Source organism: Micromys minutus (genome assembly GCF_963924665.1).
Source record: "Micromys minutus genome assembly, chromosome: 21".
In the NCBI taxonomy this organism is placed as follows: Eukaryota; Metazoa; Chordata; class Mammalia; order Rodentia; family Muridae; genus Micromys; species Micromys minutus.
In genome coordinates, this window is record NC_137956.1 from 24,321,722 (window position 1) to 24,339,735 (window position 18,014).

General features: G+C 37.8%; 1 protein-coding gene across 1 annotated transcript; it reads left to right on the forward strand.

Annotated features, from left to right (window-relative positions):
- Positions 1-1,387: 1,387 nt before the first annotated feature.
- On the forward strand, positions 1,388-17,918 carry LOC308434366 (phospholipid scramblase family member 5-like; the record flags this gene model as incomplete). Its single annotated transcript, XM_080934660.1, has 7 exons — positions 1,388-1,400; positions 7,523-7,707; positions 11,898-11,940; positions 12,823-13,043; positions 13,970-14,131; positions 15,988-16,149; positions 17,880-17,918. 7 exons carry the CDS (start codon positions 1,388-1,390, stop codon positions 17,916-17,918), a joined length of 825 nt encoding a protein of 274 aa, XP_080790786.1.
- Positions 17,919-18,014: the final 96 nt, after the last annotated feature.

Genomic DNA, 18,014 nt, shown 5'->3' on the forward strand with positions numbered 1-18,014 from the left:
AAAAAAAAAAACATTGGCACTGTGGCTGGCCACGTAGACAAAGAATGTACAAAAGATAAAAGGGCAATAACATCCTTCCAAAGTAACCTAACCACGGTAGAGCAAGGTTGCAGAGCATCTTATAGAGTTCAGCTCCCAGTCACATCACCATATGCAATTACAGGGATGGTGTGCCCTCTACAGAGCAAATATATCTATTCATGGTTCTTTGTATGTTTATTTCCAGCTGGTACTCTACAGAGTCAAAATTACAACCCACTCATAATCACGATCTAAAACACTCCATTGGACAGTGTAGCTTAACTTCTTTAGGTTAATTTCTTTTTCCTGCGAATGCCCATAAAGTTTATGAAATTTAACTTAAAAATGAAAATGTAAATGTGGTTTTTCTGTGGATTGATAATTTAAATACCTTAGCTGTGTTCGGGCCTAAACTTATGAAGCAAAATAAAACAACAACAAGATTCCTGTCAAATATGAAAATCCATACTTTAAATAAGTACCATGTTGAACTTTAGAATTTTTTTTTTCTTTTTTGTCCCCTTCCTTCGTGAGGCAAGTTCACTATTTTTAGAGTAAACAATGCTGGAATACGTCCTGTATTACAGGCTCAGAGCAGATGGGTTGGGTGATCGAAGCCCATGTTCTCATAGGAAGCTGTGCCCCCAACCAAAGGCCGACACTTTAAGGCCAAAATTCCATTTTCAGTACATGATGAGTTAAATATCTACAGGCTTTAATTAGCTTTGTGAAGCTACCGAGTCTTTGTGCTTTCCAATTTCCGGGTTGAACCACATTCAAGTCACACATGAAAATAAAGAATTATTTGTGTGTATAAATGGTTGGGAATGCACCCTCTTTTGTTTTTTGTTTGTTTGCTTGCTTACTTGCTTGTTTTGTGGAGTATAGGTTAGACAGAAATCACAAGATAACATGAGGAAGATCGTTTCAAACATTTGAACATATAAAAAATTGAATTTACCACTATGGCACTCTCTTTAGTGATAGGTTGATTCACACAGCCTCTGAGAACTTAATAATCCCTATCAAATTCCAGAACATATCACACATCGAAGTGGCAATAGGACAACATAAATGCTGTGCTTACCTTGCTCTGTGTTGTTTTGAAGGAGCTCTCTCAGCCACCAAGATATGTGACTCTTTCCAAGTAGGTGTTTAACTTTCACGACGGCTTTATCTCCCCCTGTTGTCCAAACAGATAAAAATCAAACACTCTAGAACCAGCGAGGCACTGTGTTTCTGCTGTCTGTAAGCTGACATGAGGCGGGCGGCGAGCATCCGGAGTTTTTCTTCACTGTGGTCTCTTCGTGTTGAAACAGGAAAAGCCTGTTCACCTGGCTGCCTTTGAAGAAGTGCTCAGACTGCCATGGCCACTAAAGGTAAGGGCAAGCAGCAATGAAATCGGCCCTCGTTTATACTATATAGAACTGCATGATGAACGGGGTCCAAGCAGTGAGGATGGTTCTTTAAAAGTGCTAAGTGTTGCTCTTGAACACTGAAATTTAAATTATTTCATGCCAAGGTTTACTTTGCCCTGACTTAAAACACACACACACACACACACACACACACACACACACACACGCACACACACACACACACACACACACGCACACACGCACACACGCACACATATACATGTTAGTCCAAAAGGGGAAAAAAAGGTAAAGGTTCAGGAGATAAACGTGTTCATTGCAGTGAATTTAAACTTATGAGAAATGCTGATGAAGCAGAATTAGAGTGAGGACATTTAGTTTAAACATAGCAATAAGATTAAATTCTGCATGAACACTTAAAAATGTTATTTAAGCATTTTAATTGTCCACTTGTCGTACAAAGCCACGTGGCACACAGCCCAGTGAGGAGAAGAACATCTTAGAGCAGCCTCCACTTGATACACTAGAACCAAATGTCTTGCTTACAGACTTAAAATATTCCAAAAACTGCTTCAGTAATGAATTCAATATTAAAAATCAATCAAAATGGTCACAATACACAATTTAAGTAGGCAGATGAACTAGGGGTTTTTTGGGGAGAGTAAAACCTTACTCAGAACCCTAAAAGTATTGAAATATCTGTTTTAATTAAGCAGTTTTCAAAAGACATTTTTTTAAAAGCAGTTTTAAGAGATGTAGTTTTGTCTGGGATAATAAGTTACGATCGCAGTCAAATATTTCCAAAAACTGAAATTACAACCTGTTTTACTCAGTTATCAAAAAAAAAAAAATCATTAATCTCTGCACTATAAGAAAACGTTTCAGAATAAAGAAGCTTGACTGACGAACAGAGGGAAGGCTTTAAAACTAGTCACACACAAAAAGATGGCGCTACAAATGGATATTGCCCTAAGTGATTAGAAGAGATGAGTTAATCCAAGTGAGGTATACACACTCCTCCTTGTTCCGTACGACACATCTCTGACACCTAGTAAACAAATTAAGCAAGCTTTGTGTTTTGCATGCCTATTTAATGTAAGCAAGTCTAGAATATATCAGAGAGAGAAAAATACTGGATATTAATGTATGTGTGCATATGGTCTCTGTCTGAAGACAAATGCACCCAAGCCTTGTCAAACACGTCTCGAACACTGGCTCTGTCCAAACGCCTCTCGGTTTAGAAATTGAGAACTGCTGCAGTGTGGCCTGTGAGGGGAAGAGTTGCAGTGTCTGTAAAATATTTATGGTTAGTTATACATTTTTAAAAGAGTAGATAGAAATTCAAAGCCACATAGCAATTCAAAGGCGTTTCTTATTCATCTGGTGGTCTGGGTCTTTGAAGAAAATGTGACTGGAAAGCTTTATTATGATTAATCTGCTAAAAAGAAGTGATGTACTGTAATGAAAAGAAAAAAAAAGTCATACTAAACCCAGAGATAAACTTCAGGATAAAAACAAACAGCCATGTGACCAGCTAAAAAAATTAAGCCCATGACTTGTATAGGACATTTATCACAAACTCAAAATGATAAGAAGGTATCATTTAAACAGGAGATTTTGTTTGGGCAATTGTCTTGTTCTTGTTTTTTACTTAAAATATATCTGAGGATATGTTTTTCAAAAATATTTGGTGATGTGACCATGACCTAATGATATCTGGCCTATGAAACTGAATTATCCGGTAGCATCACCTCAGAGACTACAGGGTAAATGGCATTTTAGAGACAAGTCCAAGACAGTCTGACCTGGAGGACGGCAGATTCAAAGCTATGTGTATCATCTGGAACCTCTTCACTTGGTAAAGATACGTATATTGAAAGGCATTCGATGGGCCCGCTGTCAGGTCGGAAGCCTTGTAGCTCGGGTCAGGGATACACAGCCCACTTCCAGACAGCGAGTCATGCGCTGTGCTGTGTTAAAGCAGCATCGTTTCCAAGACAAACATGGAGTTATTTACTGATCTTTTATAAGAGAGTCAGTAAGAGATACTGTATTTCAGTAACTTTGGTTATTAATTTACCATACATAATTGTAGGATTTTGCATGTTCACAAGAAATACCAAACATGGATCCCATGATTTTGTTTTTGTTTCTGTTTTTCTTTTAATGAGAATACGCTTATGTAACCACCACCAAGACCAAGACAGAGAATGCTGTCAGTAGCTGGCAATGCTCCTTTTCTGGCTAATTATAGTGTATCTGTCTTTATCCCCACATGACCTTTTCTGGGGTATTGTGTTTGTGAACTCGACTTTTTCTAGATCAGGATTTTATCACTAGTTTGTTTCTGGTTTTGTTTTCTGCAGAATGATGACAGTTGCTATTGGCACTGATGCTGGACAAGGTGTTTGTTCCAAAACCTTTTTTTCCAGCTGTTGCTATTGTGACCATTAGCTCCCTTATAACTTTAAAAAAAAAAAAAAACAACTTCATGAAATTCTTAGGCAAATGACTGGAACTAGAAGCTATCATGCTGAGTGAGGTAACCCAGTAACAAAAGAACACACATGGTATGCACTCACCGATAAGCGTAAACTAGCCCCCAAAGCTTGGATAACCCAAGAAAAAAATCCGCAGACCTTATGAAACTCAAAATGAAGGAAAGCCAGAATGTGGATGCCTCAGTCCATCTTAGAAGAGAGAACAAAACACTCTTGGGAGGAAATACATAGACAAATAGAGGAGCAGGGATTGAAGAAAAGATCATCCAGAGACTGCCTCACCTGGGGATCCATCCTACATGCAACCAGCAAACCCAAGCACTGTTGTTGATGCCAAGAAGTGCTTACTGGCAGGAGCCTGATATGGATGCCTCATCAAAGACTCTGCCAGAACCATACTGACACAGAGGAGGATGCTAGCAGCTAACCACCAGACTGAACACAGGGACCCCAATGAAGTAGCTAGAGAAAAGACTGAAGGAGCTGAAAGGGTTTGTAACCCCATGGGAAGAACATTATCAGCTAACCAAACACCCAGAACTCCAGGGACTAAAATACCAACCAATGAGTACACATGGAGAGACCCATGGTTCCAGTTGCATATGCAGCAGAAGATAACATTGTCTGGCATCAATGGGAGGAGAGGCCTTTGGTCCAGTAAAGACTTATCTTTCCAGTATAGGGGAACACCAAGGTGCTAAGGTAGGAGAGGGAGGTTGGGAGAGGGAGAACCTTCATGGAAGCAATGGGAGAGGGAGAATGGCAGTGGGGGGAATAACATTTGAAATGTAAATACAGAAAATATCCATTAAAAATGTTGTTTATTGACAGTTCAGTTCTTGCCACCTCTCCTGGATCATCCTCTCACATTTTCCTATCCTATTTCTCCTTCCCCTTGCCTCTGAAAGTGTGTTTCCTCCCACCATCAGGCCTCCCTCTTCACTGGGGCCTGATCTTTTTCCCACTGAATCTAGACCAGGAAACCCTCTGTTATACATGTGCTGGGGGCCTTAAACCAGCCAGTGCGCTCCCTGATTGGTGACTCGGTCTCTGGGAGCTCCCTGGAGTCCTGGTTAGTTGAAACTGCTGGTTTTCCTATGGGTTCTCTCTCCCTTTCAGCTTCTTCAGTCCTTTCCCTAATTCAACCATAGGGTTCCCTGACTTCAGTCCAATGGTTGGGTGTGGGTATCTGCATCTGTCTCAGTCAGCTGCTGATAGGGCCTCTAAGAGAACATCTATCCTAGGCTCCTGTCTGTAAGCAAATCATAGCATCAATGATAGTGTCAGGCCTTGGTTCCCCCTGCTCGCGCCCCCCCACCCCTACCACCATGAGATCAATACACATCCTACAACCTCCCAGCCTCTCAGAAGGTCTGCAGTAACCAGGGACACAGGCGAGACTCCTGCCCAAATACCCAAAATCCCCCTCTACTTTTAGAATAGTTTCCTGTAATCTTTCTAGTCTTGGGGTCCCCCCTTGGAATTCCCTCCCCGGGAGTCTTTTCTCTAAGAATAAGATGTGTTATCTTCTTCCTCTGTGTCTGTCCCAGAGATCAGGGAAGTTCTGGACGGATCCTCGTGGGAAGCCCACTGCTGCAGTCTTATAACTCACAAGCTCTATTACAGTGGAACCAAAGGACCAGTTTCTTCATTTGTTTAATCCTCAAGCAAGACTCTACTGATGCCACAGATAAAGGCGAACTTAGCAACCCGACATCAATATTAATATAAACCCAGTCCGTTCCTGCAACCTTAGGGGTAAATAAATAAATGAGTCATCTGGCAAGTGCCCCTCATTAACACTTCCTGTATGCACAAACTTAACAAGCTTGTCATTACTAGAATCAATTTATTCCTTTGTCCAAAGGGCCATTCATCTGGTGTCTCTGTTCCTTCATCCCTGTACAGACTATGCTTGTGTTTTCTTAATGACAGGAATTTATTATCTCCAAAAGAATCCCAGTACATTTTAAAACTGTATTTGTGATTTAAAGATGCACAAAAATACCTCAGACACAGAAAATTTCATAAGTCTGGTATCATTGCAGAAATAAGACTATTATGATTTATTACTGTGTATTTATATAGCACCCCAATTTTACTATCTGTTCAACAGAAACACTTAATGAAATCTGATACAGCTGTTATAAATTTATCCTTTGTATCCAGAACTAATTCCTTTACCTCATTCTTGTACATGTCACCTAATGTTCTTTTTCTATCAGTGATGAACCACATAGAACACAGTTCCTAAGATCCTGTTGCCTAATAAAATTTCAGAGTCTGTTTAGTTTTTAGACACATTCCATGACCTTCCCACAGCAGTGAAATCTAATGTTTGATATGTTCTCAAAATTTTTCTACTGTTAAGCAATGTGATATTTAACTGTGCTTACTTTCATAACGAACCCTGTTATATTTGAAAAAAGGAAAGAAAAACTTGGTCATTCACTTTGTTGTGAACCAATGGCTAAGTTAAAACACCACAATGTTGACAAATCACTTACGTTTATAAAACTTTGACACTCTGTGAAGATGAGAACTGAAAACACTGGTAGTCTATGGGGAAAAGTATAGTCTCTAATGAGGGAGATAACACAATGATATTCATGAGGACCGAATAAGGAAACAGTAGTAGAATGCCATCCTTTATATTTTTAGATATAGATTCTGCTACTTAGGGCTTATGCATAATATCACCTATGATGAATGCACAATAAATAGGAAACTACAGGTTTCAATGTGAAATGACTGAAATTGAAGCATATCTACGGGCAGGAATATTAATATACATTGATATTTCTAAACTAATAACCTTCACATAGTTCTGTAGCTATGCTAAAACACTCGTAGAGAATTTGTGAGCTTCCTCAAACTTTATCAGCTTAGTGGTGAGTTTTCCAAGGACACCCTCATACCTTTAGGACTATTAGCTTTTCCTTATCAAAATGCAGCTTTGCAAACCTCCCACCCTAGTCTCTGAATCAATAACTGGAGAGAGGCCAGGGCCCATTTGCTAGGTCCTTCAGGCAGTTCTGATGAAAGCTGGAGTGTGGGATTCAGAGTTAGACAAAAAAAAAAAAAAAAAAAAAAAAAATTGATGTGCCTTTATAAAATAAAAGACAGCCCCATAATATCCAAAGAAAAGGAACTGTGGCTTAATAGTTTAAGGAAGTCAAAATGGAAAGGAAAGTCTAAGGCTAGGTTTTGATGAGTAGAGGCTAGCAAAGCTCTGCTGCTATTTATTTTACTTTTGTGAGTTATGATTCTTCATAATCTTTTAAAGAAATGCTACTTGTACAATGTATCTACAGTCAATTATTTAAGCCAAGTTATTCAACTTTGTTTCCTAAAGTCACAGCATTTTCCTATGTTCCTTCTTCCCTGACTGAGAGCCTTGAATAGTGAAAATAGAGGGAATTGCACCAAAACAAGAGAAATGTCAATCAAGGGACAAACTGACATCTAAATCAAAATGAGGAGAGAGAGAGAGAGAGAGAGAGAGAGAGAGAGAGAGAGAGAGAGAGAGAGAGAGAGAGAGAGAGAGAGAGAGAGAGAGAGAGAAACATAAAAGCAAAAGCAACTTAAACTTTAAACGCACATCAAGGTATTTTTCTCCTGCAGGTTCCCAGAACCAAAAGCCTAAAAGTCTGCCTGGTTTTCTTCCTCGAGCTACAAACACAGATCAAAACTCCCAAGAGGCTTCATCCAATCCCAGGAAACAAGCAAGGCAGCAGCCAGATGTCTCTCAGCCAAGCAGTTTCCTGCCAACCGCCACTCTCCCTCCTGGTCTAGAGTATTTAAGCCAGGTTTGCCTGCTTTCCGTTTCTACGAGAGTGCTCTCTTTGAAAGCAAATCAAAATCAGTTTCTTGTTTTTCAACCAACAGCTTAGTGGAGTACAGAATGCATGACAAATCATAAAACTATAAAATACTGATTTTAATTGATTTTGATTATTTACAAAGAATTTTATTCCACTTTATTGCCACCTATCCTTGTTTACTTGACTGAGTGACAAGAATAGACAGTCTTGACTTTGCCATGTAACACGTTTATCAGCCTTCTGTTCATGGCTCAAGGTGTGGAGACAGATATTCTCAAGGAATTATCCGACAAACCACACACAACTATTAAATTGAACATATTTATTGAGCACCTGCTATATTCAAAATACATAGAATGCATACTATCTATCCCGTCATTCAAACCTTCTGTAAGTTAATGATCGAACAAAAAACAATGCTGATTTTCAATATTCGAAGCAGTGTACAAAAGCCAGGAAAACACACATCTCTAAAGGAGAAGGCAGTTGTGGAGGGTTCCGCAAAGAGTTGAGACCTTTCAACAATCTCAAAGGTAGTGTGAAAGTCGAAGGGAAAGTGAGTGACTGTCTTCTGATGCTCGTGAATCTCCAGGCTAACTTGCTTTAATGATCAATAGTTGGTACAGTTGCTGTTGTAGCCTTAGCAGAATGGACAGTGCTTCAAGCCTTGTAATATCTCTGTCACATGGTAAATAAGTAGTCACTGCCACTCATATATGGGTATGCCGTTGTTTTTAGCAGCTTATCCTACATAAGACTGAAATGACTCTTACACTAATATTGAAATGCCAGCACATATGTACCACACTTGCCTGTTTGGCATTCCTTCAAACGTAAAGTCTATCTCTTTTATCAAAATCAAATCTCTGTGTTAATTCCCTTAAGATACAAGAGATTTCTGCTATGCCTGATAGGGTTTAAGCTGCATGCAGCATATGTTGCTGGGAAAATGTTTATAATTGCAGATGCCTTCTCCAGAAACCCACTGGCAGACAAATGTTCTATAGAGACTGGAGAGCACGGGAAGCTAGAAAGAGGAGCCGGAGAAGCTAACCTACCATCTTCCATCTGCAAAAAGGATCAGCTGTAATAGCTGACTAGAGTTGATTAACTGCTGCAAGCTGTTTGGGACTGTTGTCAGACAAGGTTTTGCCAAATATAAAAGTGATATACCAGCGCCAGAGGGCTGGGGTTTGATGATCACATATGGCCACCACATATTCTTCATCCACCCATGAATGATGACACAATGTGGCCAGATGCTTGACATGAATATGTGTCCTAACGTTGGATAAATAGACTTAAGACCCCCTGTGCTTCTGTTTTAAATGCAGTACATTTTTTTTTAAAAAAACACACTCTTGTTAATATTTTTCAGAAAACAAAACATGCCATGGATTGTGTCAATATTTTACTTCTAATCGGTATAACTTACTCATTTTGTACTAAAAAAATATGGACTGACTTCAAGCCTATACATATAAGATGAGGGAGAATTTTCAAAATCAGATACCATCTGTTAGATGACTTTTTATTGGAAATATAATTTTCTTCAAAAAATATAGTCTAGTTATGGTTTTCCCAGCCTCTACTCCTCCAAGTTCCATTCCATTCCCCCCTTCTGTATCCACCCCTTTTATATCCTTCATTGGAAAACTAACAGCATTCTAAGGGATTATAACATAATATGATGTTATATGATATGAAAAATACATAGGAATTTAAAATAACAAACAAAAGCAAAAGAGCCTAAGAGAAACCACAAGAACCAGACCTACTCATCTGCACAGTTGGAAATCCCATAAAAAACATTAAACTGGAAGCCATATCATATACACAAAGTGTGTGTGTGTGTGTGTGTGTGTGTGTGTGTGTGTGTGTGTGTTTAAAAGGGGAAATCTCTGATATGACATGTTAGAAAAGGAACCTCCAAAGATGCCACTGAGTTCATTTTCTGTTGGACATCTGGCCACACAGCCTACCCTTAAGTGTAGTATGTTTCTTCGGTGAGACTCCCTTGGAGGAAACTAGATTTTCATTTGCAAGTGGTTAGCAATTGGAGAATGCTTCTAGGTTAGGTTAGGGATGGGGACATGTGTGTAAGTTTTCTTTGAGCTCTAGGGCGGCACCTGTGTCGGCCTAGGCAGGTCCCGTGCACACAGTCTCTGAGTTCATATGTGCGTCAACCTGTTTATTTGGAAGCCTTGTTTCTTGGTGTTGTCTATCTCCTCAGGTTTTTACACTCTTTCTGCTTCCTCCTGCATTGAGATCCATGAGTCATGGGCAGAGGGATGTGATGGTGATACCCCATATCCCATTTAGGGCTGAGTATTTTAAGGTTTCTTACTCTCTGTGTATCTGACTGTGGGTCTCTTCTGTATTAGTTCCCACTTGCTGCAGGAGAAAACATCTCTGATAATGGCTGATTAGAGAACTGATCTGAACAAAACAGAATCACAATATGAGTCACTTTACTACTATGAATTTTTTAACTTAAGAGTAGTAGTATTTGGTTTTACCTTAGGTCCCTGGGGTATATAGTCTCAGGTTCTTGCTCACCCAAGCTGTGACCAAGTTAGTTCTTACCTTAAACTCAGACACTGTAACCCTGATCTAAGGGTTCCACTGCTAGTTTGATTCTTCCTAGAGCTAATAACCACATTCTTTCTGAAGTTTCTTCTTTGGTCACATCGGTAACGTTTTCTGCGAGAAAACAGAACTCCTGCCATACAGTCAAATTTTACTCCACTTAAAGATGCTTTGTTGTTATTGTCCATGTGATTTTAGAGCATCTCATGTCATAAAAAACTTCTATAGGAAAAATTTGCCTTTTAAAGAGAGGCCACATTGTATTCTTTCTTAAGTAATAAGACAATAAGAGGAAATATTCTACCTTGCCTCAGGATATACACAGAAAATGAAAGAAAAATAACAACCTCAAATTTCCTGGAGTTGTGAACTGACAATCAACACCGTACTTGCCTTGTCTTAAAGATTCCTGCCAAGTTTACATATATGATTAGTGAATACAGTAAAAACAACTTCAAGATGAGATTTAAAGTGAGTCATTAGAAATGCAGTGATCAGCAATTCAGTAAAGGCTCCCATTTTGGCTTTTGTGGGGCCAGGAGTGGGGAGGATTAAACTATAAATACAAACAAACGAGGTTTCTCTAAAACAAATATTTTGTACTTCATTTACAAAGGTAATAGATGGGCTGGTAAGATGGCTTGTGGGTAATGGTCATCCACTGTAAGCTTAGCAACATGAGCCCCCTCCCCCTCCCCAGAGTCCACATGAGGTAGAACAGAAACAACCCCTAAAATGTGTCCTCTACCTATGATGTGGCCACTGTGGTATCCACAACTTACACTGTGTGCACAAACACACACAATAATAGCCAATAAGTTCCTGAACAGCAAAGTGAGTTGCATACTTTATTTTTAATTACCTAGGCCACAGGCTGTAGCTGATATTTAATCAAAAGACCACTTTCTCTGCTTCAGTTGACTTTCTGTTGGTGTCTGAAAGTTTTCTGTTTTCCCTGGTCTGAGGAAAGTAAGAATCAGAACTATTTAAAAACATCATCTTTTATCTTAACAAGGAATAAATAACAGGTATTTGTTCCTTGAAAGCACAGTGCCACCTGAAATACAGGGACTGGAAGAAGCTGGAGGTCTAAAACTCATCCTATGGCTCGTTTCCTCAGAGGAGATGTGAGGACACTTTAAAATGTCTACAATGTTGTCCACACATTATTTTAAAATCTCCTCCAGTTTGTAGTCTCATCGCCTTTCTCATTATCACACAGCATAAACACTGTCACTCTTCTTACTCTTGGCACTGTAAGAGTTCTGTAAATTATCAGTTGAGCAATAACATTTGGTGAAGACAGCTCACAGATCCTATAAACAAGACATAGAAGAATTATAGGGTTATGATTTGAGTAATGAATTCTTTCTTACCTAATTTGTACTTACGTTGAAACATGGTACGTCTATTTTCATTGATCTAGAAAAAAGGGTAAGTTGATTTTGTTCTCAGATTTTGCTTTGGTTTCTGTGGCAATGTCTTTGTCCTACACGTAGTGAGTGTTCGAAATGTTTTAATAAAAATGCCAGGCTTCATGTCGCATCGTGAAATGGTTTTCACTCCCTTTGTGTCCTCCTTTGCAGCTGGACCTGATAATCATCCATCAGCAGGTGGAACTTCTTGGGAGTAAGTACATCAGATTCTGCATTTATTAAAACATCTGAAAAGGCTTTAGTGTTCAGAAGTTTCCTTACATCTCAAATATTATAAACAATGTATAGGACTAGATCAAGTGATTGCTTGACCTATTTTTAAACCAAAACTAAATTTATTAATTTTAAAGAAAGTTTAAGTGTGAAAATAAGTCTTTGATAATGGTGACATTTAAACTCTAATAAATTTAATCTTAAAGTGGCAATCAATAATTGATATCCCATGGATATTAATCACTAAAATGTCCTTACACTCCAATAAGGAAAATCACAGTTGAGGGCATATTAAAATTTTGACACAAATGTTATTGTTTTATTGTTACCCAATTGACTCAACAACATATGCACACAATTTATCAATAGAAAAGAATATGTAAGGGTGATTGATTTAATTTCAAACTGCTTGAGTGCCCTCTGTTTATAAGATCCTATATTACCTCAGTATATAACAGAATTAAACTGGTTGTCCATTACTACCACCGTGGATGTGAAGAGAATTGTAGATACAGTAACAAATGCTACTGTAAATTGTCTCAATAATTTGCAGAAAATAATAGGGTTATTATCTGAGTGATGAGTCTATCCGTATACAACTTGCTCTTTGGTTGAAAGGCGGTGGAACATGCTTGTTCATAGTCCTGGAATAAAATTAGTTAAGTCGCTAGATTTGTTCTCAGACTTCGCTTTGGTTCCTGAGGCTATGCCGTCAGCATTTAGAACATGGAAACAGATGGGTCTGAAGCTGAGACTATCAGCTCGGTAACTCCACCATGAGCGTATGTTCTATTACTACTTGATTTTTGACAAGTGGTGGTGCCAATCAAAGCATGTCTTCATAAGATGTGTTTCGCGATAGTGATCCTCGGCACTGAGACCTCCAACAAATATGAGATCAAAAACAGCCTGGGACAAAGAATTTACTTTGCGGTGGAAGAAAGCATCTGTTTTAATCGTAATGTGTGTTCCACGCTGCGAGCCTGCACCCTGAGGATCACAGACAACTCGGGTCGAGAGGTGATTACAGTGAACAGGCCCCTAAGGTGTAACAGCTGCTGGTGCCCTTGCTACCTACAAGAGGTTGGTCACTGGCCCTCAGATTTCCTTTCTTTTTAAGATTATTCCTTTAAGTGGCACTCATCTGGAACTACAAGACAGTAAACCTTACAGTTGTTTGAATTTATATCTTCCTTTTTAGGATAAGGAAAACATGAAGATTTGGTGAGGCACTTTTTCCATTTGTAACCTGAAACTATCATAGCTACTGGGGAATTAAATGGTAAAAGCAGCTTGTGCACCCTATAAATGAGACTTAGCCTCCTGGCTTGTGTATGACCCAAATAATTGTAACATCTACAGTTCTCACCACTACACAAATACAGTCATCTTAAACAGTAGCAGTAGCAGAAGAGGCCGTGACACAACCTTGTCCACTGTGTACTCCTCCCTCGGTATTATTATGCTCAGAATTATACCGAACGTCTGCACATTTAATAAAACCATGTATGCAACAGAGTGACATTACTCAATTATTTTATTTTAAAACAAAATTGTTAGTAGAATTGTAAGAATAATTCTCATTGATGTAGACATCTACTCAATTTGATCTGAGGTCTCTGTGAGCTAGAAAATATGTGATTTCATTCTCCATTATGCAGAACACACACACACACACACACACACACACAGAAACTATCAATGAAATGAATTTTATCATTTCCACGATAAAATGCAAAATCTAAAAGGAAAACATCACTTTGCACCTTTATAAAAAAATTCAGAAAAAAAAAACCAATATACTTTGCATCCTAGAAATGGAGATAGATAGATAGAGAGATAGATAGATAGATAGATAGATAGATAGATAGATAGATAGATAGAGATAGGTTTTTATAATACAACAGTTATTTAATAACAAATATTGAATAGATGTATGTTGATATTCTTCTGTGATTAATAAATTATAACTGTAGAAAATCTGATTTTATTACTATTTTCTCTTAAAGCTAGAAATCCAAGCCCCTCCAGGAACTATAGTTGGTTATGTTGCACAGAAGTGGGACCCTTTTCAGCCCAAATTCACAATCCAAAATGCAAACAAAGAAGATATTTTGAAAATCGTTGGTCCTTGTGCAACCTGTGGCTGTTTTGGTGATGTGGACTTTGAGGTATGAATGATGAAGAATGTTTTGCTTAGGTCCTGAGTTCTTGCAATGTAATTCAATTTGTAATTTATGAAGATCACAATATACCCCTTAAATATATTTTAAGAATTAGATATTAATATAATACTCTAATAAATCATGTTTTCATGCTTATAATAACAGCCATTACACCAGAGATTCTAAGTCCATAGTGCTTAGCAAAACTAATGCTATGAAAATGTATAGTTCTTAGCAACTTTGTTTGTCTTAGATCGCTGCATATATTACTAAGAGAAGCATTAGTGAATTAAAATGAGAGTTATAAAATTAAAATTCTTGTCATATTTGCTAAATACAGTGATAAACTGCTATATCTCCTTACATAAAACAGTAAATTTTTTATTATTTTTGACTTAAGCCTTTAAGCATCAGGCATATGTTTGTGTGTGTGTGTGTGTGTTCTGCAGAATGGAGAATGAATATCATTGTTTTATATAACTTACATATTATGTTTGTTAAAAATCGTGGTAGCTCTATGTTTGATGAAGTTGATTCATAGGGAATTAACTTCATAATTACACTGTCCATATGGGACAGTGTAAATATGATGTTATCTTTGCCCTTTCTGTTGGCCTGCTGGGATGGACATTTGACTCCACTCAGGTCTCATTTTAGAAGCATACTCCACTAGAGTGCCACTATATAAAGCTACGTCTGTAAGACTCACTACGTTTGTTTCATAAAATAACGCACTCATAAGTTTAGGGAACTGAATGTTAACATGAGCAATTTCAACATTTAGCCTGCAAGAGCATATGCTCTTGCTACAGATTATCCTGAATGTACATCAAAGGCAGGGAGAATTTACATGTAAAGCGTCTGTTTTCACTATTCAAACACACCCCACCTATGTCTGTTTTCAAGACTTCTGAAGGAGTCTCCAGACAACGAGAATACAGACTCTGTTAAGTGACTTGTCCCAGGCTCAGTATTCCGGAAGGATATCACACAGCTTCTCAGTACTATGACTGAGTAGATTTTAACATTAGGGTTTTGTATTCATGCTCTAGCTATGTCCAAGGAAACCTTCCCGATTTTCTGTTTTCTATCACCATATAGAAGGTGAATCTCCATATCAAATAATTGTCAGAACTATAAACACGATAAAGAAATAAATTGTTGATAAGTCAGATTGATGTAGATCTCCCATTAAATTGGCAAGGTAGACTTCAACATCAGACTTACCTCAGTCTCCTGTTTCTACACTAGCTCAAAGTGATTTACAATACTCAGGATTGCTTAGAAGGTCTGAGTATAACATAAAAATGTACTTTGACAATGTATTATTTTTAAAAGTTTTAATAATTACATAATTGATACATTTTTAAAGCTTATTAATTATACCCAAAAGTAATTCGTTCAAATAATTTTTAAAATATCTTTGTGCTTGTGAGCACATGTACACATACAGTATGTGTGTTCTCAATACATATTTTACAATGGCAATTCTGGTTCAAAATCTGAATATAGGTAAAAACAGATGGTGCTTGGTGCTTTAGCTACAGAACTAAGAGATGCAGGTGCTGCCATCTTGTGGCTGTAGGGCCTTAATTATTCACTCCATCTGCATAGAAAATGAAAATAAAAACAGGTTATAATGGTCCAGAAACTGTGATAGCCTGAAGTTTTTGACTACTGTGGAGTTAACTATCCACACACAGGAGCAAACAACGTAAAGCTGCCACTTGGCAATGGTGAATAATACAGTAGTCACCATGAGAAATACTTACCAAGAAATGTCCACCATCTTTTTATCTGCATATATCATGCTTATTGTTATTATTATTAATTATTATTATTATTATATTATTATTACAAAGGTAAAAACCGTTGATGAAAAGGTTACAGTTGGGAAGATCTCCAAGTACTGGTCGGGATTTGTCAATGACGTGTTCACAAATGCTGACAACTTTGGGATCCATGTTCCTGCAGATCTCGACGTGACACTCAAAGCAGCAATGATTGGTGCTTGCTTTCTCTTTGTAAGTTTGATCTAAGCTGCATGGATGAGTTTTGCCCTTACAAGCCAGACTGTATAAAGCAGATCCTGCCCCACACAGTCTTGACCTGCAGAGGCTCCTTTATGCACAGAGGCATTTTAAAATATGATCATCTGCCTTTGGAAATGAGAATTTAGTTGTTTATATTTTACTCATGCTAGGAATACAGGAGTCAAGTGACATCTTTGCCAAAAGGCTTTAGTAATTCCTAACTAAGTCTTCCCCCATCATGAACGTTTTTGAACTCCACAGAACCCTGTGGGGTGTTTGTTTGTTTGTTTGTGTTGTTTTCTCAAGCAAACCAACACCTTTTCTCCTCCTTCTGTTATTCAGGATTTCAGACCTCAAACCTAATAATTACTTTAATTTATGCTGCTGTTGAATAAAGTCATCCGCATTCATTGTGTCTACTTAGAATAAAAGTTAGCTAAAAGTTATCCGATTGTTTTATTTTTGATAAGACACAGAGTTAAGCATAAACACTAAGTATTTATGATAGTTCCCATTCTCGTTCATTCATAATTTATCACTTCCTGCTTACCTTTTCCATTTTTGTTCATCCCACATTTCAGCATTAACCTTTCAATGGACAGACATTCACACATATGCATACATCCACACATACACACACATTCACAGAGGACAAGCACAATCGCACACACAAACATACACACACACACACACACACACACACACACACACACTCATGCACATACAGAGGCGGATACTTACACACACACATAGAAAAACACATTCTCACACAAACACACTCACACACCCTGTCTCGTGGGTGTTCATTAGATCTTTCTGATCACGTTGTCCACTTATTTCTCATACTGAGATTTTCATCTGTCATCTTCTCTACTAAACCCACTTTGCCAACAAGCTGCCGCCAAAACGGTACTTGCAAACAACAGCTATTTTTTTTTTTTTTTTTTTTTTGGATATTAAACTTTTGTGATTTTTTTTTGTTTATTTTCAGAAACCTTTTTAAGTATCTGTGTTCTGACAAATGTGTTTCCCATCCTTGCCTCACAGTCTTTTAGAGATTAATGTGATATAGCATGTTGATTAGGTCCCACTCAATATGTAGTATACTGTACAACCTCTGCAGGGCATGCCAGCCGGTATGTTCTTACCTAGGCACACCAAGCCAGTGCCTGAAGATGACATTTAATGGATCCTCTGTGCTCCATAAACTCACATGAAGACTGATATAGATCCCCAGTTATATGAATGAGTAACATTTAAACTCTAGCAACTATGAGACTCATATACTTAACTAACAGTAGAAACTACTCCCACCAATTTTATTAAACGATAACCTTATGATACCTTTGCAATTTTTCCCAATAGATAGTTTGAGACAGCTTCTCAAACGTATCTCTAAGGTAAATTACAAACATTTTGAAGGTGATGCCTGTTATATTTTTTTCCTCTGCCTTCTAATGTTTACAGTTGACCATCCCAAAATTTTGATGGGTGTTTTTAGGATTACTTGGATTTAAGTTGATTACATGCTTAAAACTCAACATGTAAGAATCATGAGCCTTAAAACATTATAGTTTTTAATTCTTCCAATAAATCATGCATTACTGAAACACCGTTGGGAACATCATAGCTTCATATCATGAAAGCTGGCATGTCGAGTTCTTGATCATAATTGTTGCCCCTTTTATAAACTGATTCATATTCACTCTATTTATTTGTAGGATTTTATGTTCTTTGAACACTCGCTTGCTGGATTATAACAAGTATGATGACGAGAAACAATAAAATATGCAAAACGCATTTGAGTGAGTAAGAGGCAAGTTGAAGCGATCTTCTTCCTTTGAAGATGTCTGTTT